Source organism: Ictalurus punctatus, chromosome 18 (genome assembly GCF_001660625.3).
Source record: "Ictalurus punctatus breed USDA103 chromosome 18, Coco_2.0, whole genome shotgun sequence".
Taxonomy (NCBI): domain Eukaryota; kingdom Metazoa; phylum Chordata; class Actinopteri; order Siluriformes; family Ictaluridae; genus Ictalurus; species Ictalurus punctatus.
This window is the reverse complement of record NC_030433.2, coordinates 18,011,399-18,030,872: the sequence shown is the minus strand read 5'-3', so window position 1 is coordinate 18,030,872 and position 19,474 is coordinate 18,011,399. Positions and strand designations below refer to the sequence as shown.

The 19,474-nt window shown below is 39.5% G+C and overlaps 2 protein-coding genes across 2 annotated transcripts; one reads left to right on the top strand and one right to left on the bottom strand.

Annotated features, from left to right (window-relative positions):
* Positions 1-24: 24 nt before the first annotated feature.
* Positions 25-9,721, bottom strand: cfap53 (cilia and flagella associated protein 53). The gene is made up of 8 exons (XM_017493594.3): positions 9,370-9,721; positions 7,043-7,272; positions 6,753-6,926; positions 5,214-5,517; positions 4,772-4,993; positions 3,345-3,561; positions 2,481-2,583; positions 25-399 (listed from the first exon to the last, which is right to left on the bottom strand). The coding sequence occupies exons 1-8, from the start codon at positions 9,439-9,441 to the stop codon at positions 171-173; spliced, it is 1,551 nt and encodes a 516-aa protein (XP_017349083.1). The 5' UTR covers positions 9,442-9,721; the 3' UTR covers positions 25-170.
* A 1,299-nt stretch (positions 9,722-11,020) lies between these two features.
* chek1 (checkpoint kinase 1) lies at positions 11,021-19,472 on the top strand. Its single transcript, XM_017491904.3, has 13 exons — positions 11,021-11,207; positions 13,266-13,333; positions 13,434-13,657; positions 13,741-13,805; positions 15,606-15,675; positions 15,776-15,964; positions 16,067-16,171; positions 17,190-17,285; positions 17,704-17,791; positions 17,885-18,053; positions 18,637-18,768; positions 18,858-18,959; positions 19,075-19,472. The coding sequence occupies exons 2-13, from the start codon at positions 13,269-13,271 to the stop codon at positions 19,168-19,170; spliced, it is 1,401 nt and encodes a 466-aa protein (XP_017347393.1). The 5' UTR covers positions 11,021-11,207; positions 13,266-13,268; the 3' UTR covers positions 19,171-19,472.
* The last annotated feature ends 2 nt before the right edge of the window (positions 19,473-19,474 follow it).

Genomic DNA, 19,474 nt, shown 5'->3' with positions numbered 1-19,474 from the left:
CCAAAAATTGCACCCGAGAGGGTGCTTTTTATAACTTTTTATTTTTATTTTGTTTTGCAAATCTTAAATCACAAGTCAAAGATACTGTATATCAGCTTATAAAACTATAAAAACCTATAGTTTTCATTGTTAGAGCTAATCACAGCTTATGGCTATTGATTTGAGCAGGTTTAGTCAGTGGTTGGTCGATCCCTTCTTCTTCTAAAAGGATGAACTGCTGTGGTGTGAGATGTCGGTCTGGACAGGATTTCCTGCACCTTGTGATTGTACTGCTCCTGGAACATTCGACTCCTTTGGACCTCTTGATCTTTCTCGGCCTGCTCGACATCACACAACCTCTGCTTGTGCAAAATCTGAGCCAACAGACAAGCTTGATATTCCTGACCCGCCTCCCTGAGACTGTAGTACAAAATAACATGCTATTAATATTACACAATTTTCCACTTATTCCAAAAACAGTTGATCAGCCATAATGTTTGCTTTTGTTTTGTTTTGTTTTGCACTGGAGCTACGAGACTAATGTCACTAACGGTAATATAAGTCTATGGCACCCAAAATCTTTTCTGTAAAAATCTGTATCAGGGATTGGAGTCGGATTTATATTATATAGCAAGTGCAGATGGTTTGATCGATGCAACACAAACACTAAACTCAAGAACGAGGCAAGCATGGAACCACAAGAACGCAACGCTAACACGACAAACACAAGACAAAGAGTGCTAGCTAAGACAGAACTTAAATACCAGTTCTCATTAGGAATTTTTACATGACTCGGGTGTGCATGATCTCGTGATGTGCAGGGGATGATGGGTAACATGGTCCTGACAATCTGCCACATCACACCACATCTAGTTTCTCAGTGATGAGACTTGCTGATGTGGTTTAAGACAGAGTGAGACTTGCTATCGTGAACAAAACGTCACCATGTAGAGTTGGGTTTTTATTTTGTTTTCTTGTACAGTTTAGTATGAATTCTGCTTTCTAAAGTAAGCAGCGTTTTACTGAAAATGTGAAAGTAAAGAAAATAGTATTATACTTTAGTCCCACTTTGAACTGGGGCTTGCTCCTCCAATAGAAAATAACTGATTTAAAAATGAGAGGAAATAGACTACATAGCCAATGTTTTTTGGAAACTTGACCATCACACCCATGTGCTTTTTGAACATCCCATTCCAGATATATTCCCCTTTGCTATTATAATAATCACCACTTATCTGGGAAGGCTGTCCACTAGATTTTGGAGTGTGGTTGTGGGGATTTGTGCTCATTCAGCCACAAGAGCATTAGTGAACGTGGGTGAGGGGGCGTGAGGTTCAGTCTGTGTTCCAGTTCATCCCAAAGGTGTTCCGAGGGGTTGAGGTCAGTACTCTGTGCAGGACACATGATTTCTACCACACTAGCTTTTGGAAACCATGACTTCATTGACCTGGCTTTGTGAACAGGAGCATTGTCATGCTGGAGCATGTTTGGGCCCCTTAGTGCCAGTGAAGGAAAATTGTAATAATACAACATACAAAGACATTCTATACAACTTTGTGGGACCAGATTTGGGAAGAACCACATACAGTATGAGTGTGCTGCTCAGCTGTTTTGGCCATGTGTATATTTAACAATATTATTTGAAGCAAGTATATAAAAACTTGGACCTGTATTTACAGAAAGGTTTCTGAGCGAGATAGACTTGTATTACTTGTTAGCTACATTAGCCTAATTGCTCCAGTTAATGCTAAAAAAAAAAAACATCAGACACAAAACACGTCCTGCCTGATCAAATACATTAGGAGTGAGAGGAACACCGGCCCTCATTTATCAACCTGCATACAAATCAATTTTCATAAAACAATCAAAAGAACATTTACAGTTGAAATGTTATCTTCATGAAAATCCAGTTAGTTTGGGGAAAAAATGTTTGTATCCTACACGAGCTCCTGCGGAAATGTACTAATAATGCTGTCACGTTTAAATCGCAAAATATCACAAATATCATGAAAACTTTGTGTAAATCAGTCGTTTCATGTTAACGACTTGAAAATCAATATACTAAGGCAAATAAGGCAAATAATAATAAGAGTGTATTCAATTAGGACAAAAGAAATGGCACCCTATAAATAGAGGAAGGGTTTGTGTGGGCTGTGGTAGCCGACGCACTGCGGTGGATGAGCTGCGTTACTAGATTTAGAACACACTTGGTAACAGAGTATTTGGAGTATAAAGAAATTTGTGAGTATAGTGCAATCATGAGTGCATGAGTAAGGGGGAAAAATCCATGTTACCCAAACTTTTGTAAATCTGATGGGAATTTTTCATTTGGTGTGGCCAATGAAAACAGTTACGCACAACTATACTAAAACACTGTTGATTGAGGCCCATTGTGTGCATTTGATTTTTTCACTGAATTCTTTCTGTAATAAGAGGAGCAGAGAACATCAGAGAGAGAAAGGGGGAAAAAATCAGCAAGAGGTGATAGTTTTAGTTCCCACCGTGTTTTTTCCTGTTCGTCCAGCAGCTTGTTCTCCTGGATGGTTCTATTCAGCTCGTCTCTCTCCTTAGCCAGTTCAGCCTGTTTCTGAGCATTCCTCTCCACTGAAAGAATAACAGAAAATAAAGAATGAAAGCACCTGACTTTCATGTTTATGCTTGTCATTTCAAATGAATCTTTACTCATTCCATTTATACTTTGTGTCTCAGTTGAATTGTTTACTGATTATAATTTTTCATGCAGAGATTTCACAAATTTATAAATCCGTACCTGAACAATCACACACATCCTATATTACATCCTATGTAAACCCACACTTCCTCGTGCCATTAATACATTTTTTTAGAAGAAGAAGAATTGCTGAATGATGATGAGGCCACAGTCTATAACAATCTCAAAGTGGGGTCTTTGAGGGGAAAAACATAAGCAATGCCACATTTTTGATTTGATTTGATTTGATTTAGCTACATACGATTTACTTACAGTGAAGGAAATCACAACCCACCATTAATAAAGTTATTATATGTATTATTAACTTTGTATAGTTTTATATTAGCTGGTTTAATTGGTCCCATGAATTTAATGGGTTTAATCCAAAGCTCAATAACGCAAAAACAATTAACCTATAAATAACTTCAACTTGGAAAGTGTTTGTTCTGTACTTTTCCAGAATAAAGTACAGATTTACATAATGACAAAGGTCCCTGGCTGCAATTTTTTATTTTACACATCTACACCTAGGATACAAGGTAGTGAACTGGCCACATAGCCTGTACCTACTGTAGTGCTATTCCTTGGTATACTGGGCAAACTGGGCCCATGGCACTGTTTCAAATACATGTCAAGCATTTAGTATGTTCCTTACACTGTTCCTGAATTTGTAAGCGCCGTGTGTCCATAACATCTTTCATGAGCCGGTCTTTGGCTTCTTTCACAAGACGGTTTTGCTGCGCCCTGCGGTTCCACGTCTGCTGCAGCTCAGCCTCAATCAGCTGCTCCGTCTCTGCCTCGTGCTTTCTCTGCTCCTCCAACTGCTCTGCCAGGTACTGCCGATACCTGCGCTGCTCCTCACGCAGTTCCAACTATTCAACGGGAACTATGTTAATTTTGTTCATTAACGTGGCATGTTTTAAATCATTCCTGTTTACTTCTAATACAACAGTTACATCTGGTTGCAGCTTAACTGAGATGAGAACTTCACGCTTTGACACTGTATTTGGGAACTGCTTTGGTTCTTATTCAGCCTGAAGCTACAGTCTGGGCTCCTGTATGATTTTAGGACGCTTTTGGCAGCAGAATACTGAAACTGTACTTTTTTCCACTGATCCAGTACCGAGGATTACTGTTGCTTCTGGAAACCACATATGCAATGTGTACTGTAACACTATATGCACAAACACAGCCGCCATTTTTAAAATACTATTTTAAGCTTTAACAGTGAAGCAGCACAGGTGCTGAATCTGTTTAAATGATGAGTCACACTGGAAGCTGGAAGGAAATCAAAAGAAATCAAAAGATAGCTCCTAAAACAGGGTGGAACAGGCTACACTCTTTGCTCAGATTAATGTAGACTTAACCATACAGTTGGTAATTCTGACCAAATGAGGTGACACTACGTAATGTTACATTTTCAAAGCTCCTTTCAAAGACACATCCTCAGAACACATGCTTAATCTAGAATAACTAAATACTAGAGCAAGAGACAGAGCTTCAGAATGAACAATTTTTCTGATTGACAGAAAAGTACTTCTTCTGATTGGCTGGATGTTGGTGGTCCACATGATTTGTTTTCCTTACGAGAACAATGTTTCCTTGCTTTCTAAAGAGGTTCTACTCAGAGCCCTGTCTCATAGGGAAACTCTCTGTTGAAGGGATTAACATAAAACATTCATTCATCTTCATTAACCGTTTTATCCTGGTCAGGGTCACAGTGGATCTGGAGTCTGTCCCCGGGAGACACCCTGGAGTTGATGCCTGTCTATCACAGAGAGTCAGCAATCTGCCTACTAGCATTTTTTTTTGAAGGTGGGAGGGAACTGGAGAACCCAGACAAAACCCATGCAGATATAGGGAGAATATGTGAAACTCCACACAGACAATAACTCATTCTCAGGATCGAACTGAGTACCATGGAGCTGTGAGGTGGCAATGCTACATTACAAGTGATGATGTCATTACTAAATAATGATGCAGAAGTCATCACTAGATCTTGAAACACAAGCATATATTGCTTCCCATTTGGTACAGTTCTTGTTTTGAATGTGCAGTGGACAGACATTCCTAGTGTCTTACCTTCCTCAGAGTCTCTTCTTTTTTCTCGTCCTTCACCGGTGTAAGCAGTGTAAGCTCCAGGATGCTCATGTCCAACGCCAGATCCTCCTGCTGTTCCCGTGCCAGACGCTTCATTTTCAGACGCAGTGAGGTGTCTAGCTGTTTGCACCAGCTCTCCTGATCCTGGAGCTTTCGTTTTTCCTCCCGTTGTTCTTCCAGGCGCATCATCTCCCTCTGATCTCGCTGAAGAATGACACATTATTAGCACAGAATCACCAAATACAGACAATTTCAATCATATACATTATTAATATTTCATTCAGATGTAACATGAAAGGAATAAAACACTTGGGGGCATGCTGTTATAGGAAAATAATCAATGCAGGGTGGTGTGATGTGGCCCAACGTGACAAGGAGTCACTGTTACTACACCAAAGTTAATTGTTTTCCCATAACAGTGTACCAGTAACTGGGCCTCTTCTTCTTTGAGCTGTTTAGCCTGAAGCTTTTGTTGCTCTGCAGCCTCCATCTGACTGCGCAGGACAGCCAGCTGCTGCAAGTTATTCTCTCTCTGACGCTGAGCCTGCAGGTTCTCTCGTTGCTCTTTAGCCAGACGATCTCCTTCCCACAGCTGTGCAAACAGTATTTCTTCCTCCTGCTGCAGTTGACGCTGTTCTCGTTGTGTTTGGATCTGTGCGGCACGCTCCGTGCAGACCTCGTCCAGTTGTCGACGCATGTACATGACCCGCAGTTCCTCACTCTGCTCTCTGAAACCCAGGAGCACAGAGGAACAAGTAAGGAAATCTCACAGCCATCTAAAAGTGCTAGATGCCCAAATTATCACACCGTCTTGTAATATTCAGTCTAAACTGCTAGTCATACTGTATGTCAACCATTATTCTAGAAGATTCCTTCTGAAGAGCCCGTTCTGGTAGTATTCCCATCATCAGAAATCTGAACTGGTTGTTGTATGTTCAGCATTATTTATTTATTTTTAGAAGATTCCATCTGAAGGGCCCACTCTTGTAGTATTCCCAACAGCATACCTCTAAACTGCTAATCGGATGTTGACCATTTTTCTAGAAGATTCCGTCTGAAAGGCCAAGTCTTGTATTCACAAGATCAGAAGTCTAAACTGGTAGTCATATGTTCACCATCTTTCTAGAACCTTCTATCTAAAGGACCATTTTTGTAGTATTTCCAACATCAGAAGTCTAAACAGGTACTTGTATGTTCACAATCTTTCTAGAAGATTCCATCTGGAAAGCCCACTCTTGTAGTATTCATATCAAAAGTCTAAATTCGTAGTCATATGTTCACCGTCTTTCTAGAAGAGTCCATCTGAAAGGCCCACTCTTGTAGAAATACCAGCAACAGAAACCCAAACTGGTAGTTGCATGTTCATAGAAGAATTCTCAAGTGACACAATGATGAATTTGGTTAGCAGTACATTCTAAGTATAATTATAGGATTATTTTTAGCAATTTACCATCGCATCTGAGGAAAATGTTGACGTTTTCATCTCAAGTCCACATTCACGGTGTCTTTACATTATCTGTACAATGACTTAACAACTAAGTGCCTGCCTCCTAAATTAGCCTCAGTCATTATATACCGCATGCTAGTTGTCAGTGTTTTCCAGTCACCTAGCTACTGTGCTCATGACTTTAACCACTTAAACAATAAGAGTATTGCGTGTTCACCTTACAATCTAGAAAGCACAAGTCAAAGAATTCATATATTTCATGATGGCACCATGACTGTTTTTAGCTCTTGTTATTTCTTATAGAACAGTCTGATACGATATTGTTCATTAATCCATTGTGTTTGTCCCACAAGCTTCATATCTGACCTCTTTCTCGCACTCACACAAAAGTAAAATCCTCAACCAGATGTCCTGTGAACCTTTCAAGCTTTCTAAACATTTTTTTTTTAATTTGAATCTGTTTAGAGGACACATTATCTGTTCATTCGGGATACTGTATTTGCATACGGTTACTACCTGAAGAGTTGATCAAGCTTCTCAGCAACCACCTTCTGCCTCTCCCTCTCTCTTTTCTCCTGCAGGTACTTTGCTCTCTCGCGCATCCTGGCTTGCCTGTCGAGCACAGTGTCTTCCTTTGCCTCCATTTCTCGCAACAATTCTCTCTCCTCAGATTCCAACATTTTACGCAACCTGTACAAACAGTGACAGAACGAGATGGATGGGTCAAACAAATGATCAGAAGACACATCGTTTCACAAATCCATGAGTTTAACCTACACAATGTGTAAATGAAACAGGACAAATACTTTTCTCTCCGTTCATCGATGCTCATCTCGTACTGTTCCATTGCCTCATGGACACGCCGCCCGATAGTGGCCGACACCATCCTCTGCTCGGTGTTCATTTCCCAGCGCATTCTCACATCGCAGGCACGATGGTCCTTGGTAAACTCCAGCACGTTGTTGCGAGCATCCTCCTGTTTCCTTCGTTCCACGATAAGGTAATCTGATTTTCTGCATGATGACTGTCTGGCTCGCTAAGAATGTGATCAATGACAATCTCACCATCAGAGATGTTCAGTCTCAAAAAGAGCAACACGTATATAGAACATACACTCTCAAAAATAAATGCTGTGTGTATCTTTTGTACTTTGGACCTAGAAGACGTAGTTTATACAAAATAAATAAAATAAATTTTAAAAAAGGTACGTGATTAGATCTTAAGGACTATATTTGTACCTTTAAGCCTACATTTTCATTTATTAATTCGTTCATTCATTCATTCATTCATTCATCTTCATTAACTCCTTTATCCTGGTCAGGCTTGCAGTGGATCATAGAATACTAAAGGATGTGAGAAAGGGATACAACCTGGTTGGGACAACAGCCCATCACAGGGTACACAAGAGGAACACAAGAGGAAATTTAAAGTTCCCCAACCTCCGATTAGCATGTTATGGGAGGTAGAAAGAAACTGGAGAACCCAGAAGAAACCCACAGGACAACATGCAAAAGCTCTACACAGACAGTAACCTAAGCTGTGTGGTGTCGACAGTACCATTGTGCTGTCACACACTACTCTTCCTTATTAGATCAGGATCTATTTTTCCATTAAAGTAGTTATAAAGAATAAAGAGTGAATGAGAGCAATATACAGTGCTGGTACAATGATGACTGGTTTTGGTATCTGTGCACTTTTTGACTTGATCAGATGCTTTAAATATCATTCATTAATATGCACTATATGGCCAAAAGTATGACCACTTAACCATCACACCCATAGGCCATATGTCTTTCACAAATTGTTGTAACAAAGTTGGAAGCACACAATTTTCTAGGATGTGTTTGTATGCTGTCGCATTAAGTTTTCCCTACACTGGATCTCGGAGGCCTAAACCTGTTCCAGCATGACACAAACATAACAATGAATTACACGCCTGTACATGAGTATTGTGATATGATATATCTACTATATTATGAACCCATTAATCAGAGATAAAAATGTGATCTAATTAAACTACTTAATGATGTTCCTCTACAGTTATGTCCCTAAAGATATAAAAGACATTTTACCCTAAAACGACAGATCAGTACCGCAAATGGAACTCATTTTCCCGAACTAGTAACTAGACTAACATTGTCTTAGTGCAAGATTATATATATATATAAAATCCTGTAGTAAGACAATGTTAGATTAATAGTATTAATGGAACTTTCATATATTTTGGTTCATTACATATAAAGTGAAATATTTCAAGCCTTTTTTTATGATTATGGCTTACAGCTCATGGAAATCAAAACTCCAGTATCTAAAAATATTAGAGTAAAGAATTTATAATACAGAAATGTCGAGCTTCTGAAAAGTATGTTAATTTATGCACTCAATACTTGGTTGGGGCTTTAATCCTTTTGCATGTATTACTGCATCCACCTTGTGTGGCATGGAGGCAATCAGCCTGTGGAACTGCTGAGGTGTTCTGGAAGCCCAGGTTGCTTTGATAGCAGCCTTCAGCTCATTTGTATTGTTGGGTCTGGTGTCTCTCATAGATTCTCTATGGGGATCGGGTCAGGCGAGTTGGCTGGCCAATCAAGCACAGTAATACCTTGGTCAGCAAACCAGTTACTAATAGTTTTGGCACTGTGGGCCGGTGACATGGCACCCCAAATCACCACCGACTGTTGAAACTTCACTCTGGACTTCAAGAAACTTGGATTCAGTGCCTCTCCACTCTTCCTCTAGACTCTGGGACCTTGATTTCCAAATGAAATGCAACATTTACTTTTATCTGAAAACAGGACTTTGGACCACTGAGCAAAGGTGTTCTTAGTAATAAAAAAGGTGTTTGGAGTTAATTAGCTGATTAGAGCTCTACTCAGTCCGACATAGGTGTATTATTATTAATTCTTTATTCTAATATTTTTGATACTGGATTTTCCAGTATCTCATTTCCATGAGCTGTAAACTGTAATCATCAAAGATTATAACAAATATTTCACTTTAGGTGTAATGAATATAGAATATATGAAAGTTCCACTTTTTGAATTAAATTACAGGGGGAAAAATAAACTTTTCCACAATATTCAAGTTTTTTGAGATGCACCTCTGTATATATATATATTGCATTTCATCTTACCACTGCCACTGAGTGAGGTGTAGGTCCGGTAAATTCCCGACACTGAGCTTGGCTTCTCTGTCCAATCTGCATATCTGCCCAATCACCGAGAGAAAACTTTCAATTTGATAAAGGAGCGTAAAGAAAAACCTTCTATTTAACGGCTCCTGTTTGAGGAAGTGTTGCCACGGCAACCAACTGTGACGTCAGAATCCAGCACACTATCTACGCTCAGTGGTTTGTCTAAATATATCAGCTTTACATTTCAATATAATCGGGGGAAAGCGACAATTTATAATATACGTTTAAAAACAATTTTAAATGTGCATTTACTACAGTATAGTCAATTCTGTCTGTGTGCGCGCGTGCGTCTATGTGCACGCGCTTTATTTATGGCGTGCGTGCGTGCGTGCGTGTTCGCGCGCTTTATTTATTCGTTTCAAAGTAAGAGTCCACATAATATGGATAATAATGGTTGATTTTTGTATTTCATATTTGTGCAGTGCAGCTGCTAATCATGGGTTTATAATAATGTGCTTGTTTATTCATATATCCATCTTTGGTAAGCTTATCCTTATATTTATGTGCATGGTGGATCTGGAGCCTGTTCCAGGAACATTTGGGGCTGAATAGGCAAACAGCGTGAGACGACTCAGAACTGATGATTGAAAAAAACAGAAACATTACCCATGGACTGGCTTAAAAATATGAAGACATGTAAGTTATGAATCTACGTGGGAGGTTTTTTCTTCTTCTTCTTTTTCTCCCCTCCATGCATAATACAATTTCTTTCTATAAAACCACTTAAGAAGACTCGTAAATGAAATATATGTCTGTTAAGAAATGAATGTGTAAAATATGAATGTTTGTAAAAGTGTGAATCTATGTATGTTTTCTCCTGCATACATCTGTGTGATACATATTGTTGTATATAATAAATTCTGTATCGATGATAAATATCATCACAGATGCTTGTAATATTTTCTGGGTAGAAAAAAAAGTATTATAAAAAGTGAAAACAACCAGGATAAGATTAATGCACTCATTCTAATTAGGTTATAGGTTCTATAGTGACAACTTAGACCAGTGGTTTTCGAAGTGGGGGCCGCCAGGGGGCGCCCAAGGGGCCTCAACAATTTGGTGTGCCCATCCCTCCCAATAGTATGTTTTCTCTTTCTCACTCTCAGACAACCACACACACACACACAATTAATTCCTAATGTAATGTAAAGATGTTATTGTTATTCATTATTAATTATTAATTAAAAAAAAAGGGAGATATATTCAGAAGTCTGTATTTTTAATGTGTTTTAAAGACATCTTGCAAAAGGGTGGCCTCGTTCAAATGTTAACGCCATTTGGGGGGCCTTGCCCTGGAAAAGTTTGGGAACCCCTTACATAGACAGTATGAAAAACGAATAATGTAACGCTAATAATAAACAGATTTTTATTTTATTTTTTATACAAAAAGTATAATTATCAATATAATAAGCTTGGAAGATTGTGTAGTATAATGTTTACATGACTACTTGAATAATCTACTTTATTAACCTACTTCAGTGTCAGAAACAGTCGAAAAGCAGCATTTTCAAAGTGACAGTTTGACGCAGAACCTTTGAGACTTTAATCTTGAAAAAACAAATCTGCCTCGCTATTATAACTTCCGGCTTTAGGTTGCGTTCGTACTAAACGCGCCAAATTGGTAAAGCAGACAGTAAGAACGAATTATAGTAATAAACAGCACAGTTTTTTTTTTTTCTTATTGTCTGATTTGTCAGTCGTACTCCTTGTCTGTGTAGTCATATGGAAGAATCTCCTGTTACCCGAAACTGTACCTCCACAGAGCTGGAAAACTGAAGGTAATGTAGTAGTAGAGCAGAAAACAGGGCCAGTGTGTGCAGTAGTAAGCCTGTGTGTTTATGTGCTACACTGACACTAACCTTATACAGTGTTTATACTTTGTACTGTATTGTGTTTTCATATAAAGTCTCTTGCGTTGTAGTAATCTGCAATATTGTGTGTGTTTTACGAAATTTAAAAGCAAAGTCGATTTGTATTGATGTGGTTGATCTTGAAGACATGTTTAGTTTCTAGATGAATAAAATGCCAGCAACAGGATCTGTAATAAAATCGAATATTTATATATAGCATTATTCCATAAAGAACTTCAAATGCTTCTCTGGACATTGTCAGACATTATAGGAGACATTTTGTCGGTGTCTCACTGCTTATATAGCCTAAGCATAAATAAGATACTGTGTATATCTGGCCACGTGACCTAAAGAATCCAGAATCTTCTTCTTATTATTATTATTATTATTATTATTATTATTATGTTGAATACTTGTATCTGATTGGTCAGAAGGTGTTGACTAACATTCTATAACAGCAGCTCGGACAGTAGTGTTGGCTGTAATTCAAATTAGTCCCCTCCAAAAGTATTGGAACAGCAAGGCAATAGTATTTTTTTTGTACTATACATCGAAGATATTTGGGTTTGAGATCAAAAGATGAATAAGAGACGATGGGTCAGAATTTCAGCTTCCATTTCTTCGTATTTACATCTAGATGTGTTAAACAACTTCGAACATGGGACATTTGGTGCCAGAACATAATTTTTTTTAGGGAACAGGTAGTCTTAAAGTAAATAACACTTCATATGTGGTTACGTATCCCTTGCTTGTAATAACTGTATCAATCCGGTGACCTACTGACCTCACCAGACTGTTGGTTTCTTCTTTTGTGATGCAGCTTCTTTCAGTTGTTTGATTCAGGAGGTTTCTCCCTTCAGTCTCCTGTTCAGGAGGTGAAATGCTGCTCAATTTGAGTTAAGGTCTGGTGATCGACTTGGCCAGTCGGAAATCTTTCACTTTTTCCCCCCTGATAAAGCCCTTTGTTGAGTTGGTAGTGCGTCTTGCTGCATAAGAAAGCTCCTCCCAATTAGATTGGATGCATTTCTCTGTAAATTGGAAGACACATTGCGTCTGTAGACTTCTGAATTTCTTCTGTTCCTACCATCATGAGTTCCGTCATCAGTAAAGATTAGTGAGCCTGTTCCAGAAGCAGTCATGCAAGCCCAAGCCATGACACTACCTCCACCGTCTTTCACAGATGAGCGTGTGTGTTTTGGATCTAGATCTAAATATCATGAAATAAAAGCTGAAATTCTGACCTGTCGTCTCTTATTCATCTTTTGTTCTCAAACCCAGATGTCTTCAATGTATAGCAAAAACAAAAGACTTGGCCTTGCTGTTCCAATACTTTCGGAGGGAGCTGTATATTAATGCACTCATTCTAACATGTTATTGGATACAAGGACTCGTATGGTGGACGAGCCACATAAACAGACACTTTGTAAAAAGAACCGTGTGCAGTATTTGATGAAGTGAAGTTTTCTGTCAGGGTGGAAAAAAAAAATTATATAGAAGGAGTCTCCAGTATCAGTGCTTTGTAACAGTCTGTGAAAAAGCTGGAACTGTAAGTTTTCAGACACTGAAAAGTCTTTTGGATTAAAGGGTTAGTGCATTGCGGTTAATCATTTACATGACAATCTGTGTTTATTTATCGGGAAAATGACTTTAGATTTTATACTAACTTCGTTTGTGGACATTCCACAACATTAATTGTAACTATAAATGGATAAAAAGTATGATGTGGTGGTGTTTAATTAATTGAGAAAAGTTTTAAGCATTGGCAAATTGCTGTGGTGGAATAAGAGGAATAAAACACTTCAGGATGTGCTGTTGTTGGAAATCAACCCTTTGTGTGGGGTTACATCACTTGATTTTCCTATAATAGGACATCCACAAAGTGTTGTATTGTTTGTTTAATCGTTGTATCAGAATGCTAAGATAACTCACCCTATGGTATTGAAGTGTCTGCCTGACCTCTTGACCCCATGCTCTGGATTTGTTCAGATCATGGCAGTGCCTTTCGTTCAGGACTGGGATCTGGTGCAGACTCTAGGCGAGGGCGCTTATGGCGAGTGAGTATCTATCTATCAAACCATCTGATTTTTAAGCCTGCACCGTCTTTTAACCCTGCAGTATACGACGAGTGACCTCATATCGCCCTCTGTCTTTCAGGGTCCGCCTGCTGGTCAACAGGAAGACTGAGGAGGCAGTGGCGGTGAAAGTTGTGGACATGTCTACTGCCAAGGACTGTATGGACAACGTGAAGAAAGAGGTGTGTGTGCACAAGATGCTGTCCCACCCCAATATAGTGCGCTTCTATGGGCACAGGAGTGAGGGATCAATCCACTACATCTTCCTGGAGTATTGCAGTGGCGGCGAGCTGTTCGATCGAATAGGTGAGAGCAGGTGTATGTACTGTGCGAAGTGATGTCAGTCTGCTTAACACACAGCTGAAGAATAGTGTTGAACTCCGTTACAGAGCCGGATGTAGGAATGCCGGAAAAGGAAGCTCACAGGTTTTTTCAGCAGCTAATAGCTGGAGTGGTGAGTTCAACAATTTTTATTAAATTTTTTTGTTTGTTTGTTTTTATGAAAAAACAGCTGTAACATCAAATGTTAACATTGTTGCTTTGGGCTGTACAGGTGCTTTCACACCTACTGAGTTAGTATAGTGTATAATTGGTTACATTTATTTATCTTCTTGAGACGCTCACTAAACACCTAGTAAAACTGTGTTTTGTGCAGAAATGTGTTCGTCAGACCAAATTTCAATGAGGAATTTTACAAGTTGCGAGTCATCAGCAAAACAAACGCACTTTTTACGTAACGCAGATCCCATCATGTATTGCTATAAAGGTTGGTTCGTTGGGTTATATTGCTTTCTCACCACAAGTGAACCGCTCCGAGACCACCTCGTTCACTTCCAAAACAAACACTCCAAATGAGCTAGGTGTGAAAAAGCCCTAACACAGATTTTACTGTGCATGATCACACAAATAATGTCATTGATAAGTTTCTGTGATTGTACTTTTATCCTGCTGATTGAAAATGGACACCTCAGGCACATCCTTAAGAAAGCTTTATGTATTTTTGCTATATTGAAAATATTTTGTATCAAGACCCCGCAGTATAGTACTGTATTGTATCGTATTGAATTTGAAGTTTGTGTAGCATTATACCAGTGTTTCAGTGGTTTTCAGCACGCATATGTATGCACACTGAAAGCTCATGAAATCCCACATTAGACGCTACTAAATTAGGAGGTACAGAATACCCATAATGCATTTTGCTTTTCACAGGAAATGGGCAGCAGGGCTATGGCTTAGAAACTGCAGTAATGCTGATTACACTAAGCAAAATGTAGTAAAGTATCAGTTATGCATTGCAAAGCTGTTGTATAACTCCATTACCGGTCCTGTGCACCATCACATCAAGTGAAATCCAAGATTCCATCCAGACTGTAGAGGATATGTAGAGCTGTTTAGAGCCGTCTGCTGCCCGAACTGCAATTACAGTGAAAGCATTGAAAAGCCGTTCCGCGTTCCTCCAACTGATTTATCGCCCTTTATGCTGAAACAGTCCTTTACGAATTGAGTTTCTGTTTCAGCTAGAGGCGGAGCTAATTTCTGTAAACAAAAGCCTGAAATAAAGAGCTTAAAATTTCACTGTGATGAATCATAGTAGTTGTGTTTTTGTTTTTGTTTGTTTGCTTGTTTTTTCCACCCTAAAGTATCTTTGGCATTCTAGAAGTATTACAGATTTTGGAACACTTTTAAACATCACAAACTGTACTTTAAAGTCCCAGTGAAATCAAAATCAAAGTTTTGTGGCTTTTCGTATGAATGTGTTAGCCTTAAGGTTATCTATAAGCTAGTGCGCTCCAAACCAATGACAAAATTTGCATTCGGAAGATCTACGCATTCAACATTTACAGTCTGTCTGTACCGCCAATCACGGATCTACAATTTTGTTGACATCGTTCTGCACTTGAGCTTCTCGTCAGATTGTCTGTCCAATCAAATGCACTCTAGAATCCGAAGTGTCCCTCCTCCAACAATGTAAAAATCACATTGGCGAAGTTGCCGTTGTTGAGTGATAGAAATCGTATCGGCAGCTTATTATTAGCCCGGGCTTTGTGAGGTGAGCTAAACGCTATTGGTGATTTAAAAAGGTGGAGGAGCCACTAGATATGTCTCGACCCTGACTTCCTGTTTCAGTGGAAATTACATCAAGTCGAATAACGCCGCACGTTTCAAGGCACTTCACGTGGACCAAGTTTAAGTCTATTTCCTCAGGGAAAATATTAAAGTATTCGATAGACACTAATCCGCTTTTTGTCCACAGGAATATCTCCACAGTACCGGAATCACACATCGAGACATCAAGCCAGAAAACATCCTGTTAGATGACAAAGGTGATCGTTAATTTGTTCGGGCAAGAATTGTAAAAATAAATAAATAAATAAAATCCATGGATTTGGACGTTTGTTCTTAACCGGCACATCTGTTTCTCAGATAATCTGAAGATCACAGATTTCGGGCTGGCCACCATGTTCCGGCACCGTGGCCGCGAGCGTAAGTTGGCCCGCCTGTGTGGAACGCTGCCCTACGTGGCTCCAGAGCTGATGTCCCGTTCCGAGTTTAACGCTCAGCCTGCAGACGTCTGGGCCTGCGGCATCGTTCTCACTGCCATGCTGGCTGGAGGTGAGGAGAACGCCCGTGTTAGTTTGTTGGAACAGACGCAGAGCCTGCAGCATCTGTCCGCTTGGACAGATTATTACTGACGGATGTGTCTGGTTTTTACAGAGTTACCATGGGACCAACCGAGCGAGAGCTGTCAGGAGTATTCTGACTGGCTTCAGAAGAACACCTACCTTACACCATGGAAGAAGATCGATTCCATGCCTCTTGGTAATTGGCGGTAGAAAGTAGCGGCGCTACAGTTTTATGTACGCTTTCAGGGTTGGATGATCGAATGGTTACATCACGTTTTCAAAATATAATGCATTTCTGTCAATTACCATCTCACGCTTTAGTTTTTTTCCACCTTGATCATGCTCCCTACTCTGGTGGTTCTCATCCCTTTTTTGTGAAACTCCAAAATTTCTCAACACCCTCCCTTCGAACTCCTCATGAAATCATATTACAGCAACCTTTTTTTCCCTTTAGCTGTGTAATCCACTACTGCTGTAAACACGTTACTCTGCTACAGTACCTCTGCTAGCATGTTCCTAACTTTACCACACGACGGCTATCAAACACCGTGATATTGCTGTCCAGAACTAAACCAAACAGCTGGATATATTTGGATAAGCAGCACTGCACACTACGACTCTATTTAGATTCTTTTTTTTAAATTTCTGCCTACTCTCTTTCAGCTTATAACGACGACATACTGACATATTCCCTTTGTTTTCTAATTTTCTCCACCAGCTTCTGTGTTTTTCAATGGTCAATTAATACCATGATACTGTGATATTTACCGTGATGTTTCTCTATCTCCGAGAAAATTACAAACAAGAACACCCCTTGAATAAAGTGATGCTAATGTTTAACATTAACCCTATTTTGATGGGATTAGTCCTGTGGGGGGCGTGTCCCCACCATTTTTATTTTGAAAGTGTAGTCTGTGCATAAATTCCTAATGAATAAATGTTCCCTCTGTCTTGAACACCGTGTCACAATAACAATCACTGTAATAACATGTGTGACTCGAACATGGATTCACAGGAATAGAGATCTAGTGGAAACTCACTCCTCCTGCCTTCACTTTCAATCCGTCCACATGCCTGAGTTTTATTACAGTGGAGACATACAAGTCTTTTTATTTTTTATTTCTATGTTACACTGAGAAAGTAATTGTTGAAATAGCACTGAATCTCTGCTTATTTCTTTGTAATCCTGTTCATGAGCTCTGTCTGATCTGTAGGTCTGTTAACAAAGATACTGCTCCATAGTCCTGAGGACCGGATCACCATTCCTGAGATCAAAAAGCACCGCTGGTTCAGCAGGAGCTTCAAATCAGGTCTGGGGCTATTTCGGCGCTCTTGTGATTCCTCCACAACGATCTTCATGTTTTTTTTGTTTATGAGCTGAAGTAATGAGGAAAAACACTAAGATTTTAATAGTCCACTCAGGATTTCTCCGTTTTGCGATCACAGAAATGTACACAAAATCAGGAAAACTCTGCAGTATTCGGATGAGATGGCAGTCCATCACAGGAAAATTGAAAATGATTGATTTTGTTATGTTAGTTTATGTTAAATCATGTTAAACTTCAGATTTTACCAACATTAATTGGCAGTAAAACAATGCTAAGATTTAGTTGGCTTTTTAGTTCAATGTAGGAAATATACTGAAAACAAACTGAATTTGTGTGTTTGCATGACTGCTCACGGGTTTTTTTTTTTTTGTTTTTTTTTGTTTGTTTGTTTTGGCTCTAGGGGGAAAACGCCAGACTGACGTCCACGGACCACTAACCAAGATGCTGCGTTCTGACTCTGTGAGATTTCAGCTAGCACGAACGAACAGGTCTGAAGTTATTCACACGAACAGGATAATTTAATTATTTACCCAGCTGTCCAACAGAAAATATAAGCATCACGTGCATGGATGTCTCCTCAGTGATGAGCGGGCGCAGATTTCCAGCTCTCAGCCGGAGCCACAGGGCTTGTGGGAGGTCAGGGAAGACGTGGTGCACACTGAGGGAGCTCAGGTCAGCTTTTCACAGCCTGCTTGCCCTGATCACATGCTATTAGGAAGCCAACTGCTGGGCACACCAGGTGCTAGCCAGGTAATAACACTTCACCTCATGCTGCATATCTGTAATGTTGTTTAAATTAATGAGCATATGGGATCTGGGAGTTCTCACCGCGGTTCAACCTTTCAAGGATACACATTGTATTAAATTTAGAAATCTTCTCACAGAGCTTAGGATTGGATTCGGTTTTGATTCAGGGTGCTTCAATATCTTTACTTGTCCATTAAAAAACTTCTCTAGCCTACACCGTGGTGTTTTATTTCCCTTAAAAGATATTGCGTTTATTCTTGATGGAAAAATATCGTGTAAGGACACGAAGCTTGAATTTCCAAATTATTTACACCCACAGGCAAAAATCCACATGTTAATCTCAAAACATAGTAGAAGCATGCATCTTTTAATGCTTTTTGATAAATGAGCCTTGTGTCCGTTTATGTAGGTAAAGGGTTGTGAATAAATGCTTTTTTGTGACATAATTTATTTAAAATTGTGACAGAAGGGGGTCCTTTGCCTTGGTATCTTATTTACTCATTAATAGCCGTCCCTACAGCTGTTGTTGCTTCAAGTCCCTACTGATGCCCCCAGAGCTGCCCTGACCGAATTGTTTATCCCACAGAGCCTATGGCAGAGGTTAGTGAGAAGGATGACCAGGTTCTTCACTACCCTGGAGGCAGAGGCGTCCTGCACAGCCCTGCGTGACACCTGTATTAGCTTGGGTTACACGTGGAAACAGAGCTGTACCAACCAGGTACTGTACCAATAACTGGGAAGTACTGTAAGATAATGACAGTCTGATTTAGGACATTTTCATTGCATTCCATTTTTTTATTTTTCCAGGCAACAGTGTCCACAATGGATCGCCGTAACAATAAGCTTATCTTCAAAATCCACTTCCTGGAAATGGAGGAACGTATTCTTGTAGATTTCAGACTATCGAGGGTAAGCAGAAAGTAACTCTTGGCAGAAAATGAACTTGATGCTAAGATTATTGTATAAGTTGTTTTAAAATATATAATTAACCCCCCCCCCCCCCCCCCCCCCCCCCCATTTTCAGGGTGATGGTTTGGAATTCAAGACAATATTCGTGAAACTCAAACAGAAGCTGACGGACATCATAAGTAACCAAAGGGTTCCTACAGTTTTTACATGATGAAGTAAATCACCTTGGTTCAGTATTGATACTCTACATTATATACTCTGCGTATTATGTTTGATTCTTACTTTATATGATACCCTTGTTTCTAGTGTTTCCAGTTTGTTAGCATGAATAAGGAATGTGAAAGCATTGTATAGGGTTGCAAAGGCTAACTTTTGAGTTTGCGCGCCCCCCCCCCCCCACACACACACACACTGTGAAGTTTTAAGACCACCCCTTGTTTCTTGCTCACTTGTTTTAAAGTTTTATCCTGCTGTTACTGTTTGAAAAAGATAAGAATAAATATTTCCAAAAACAA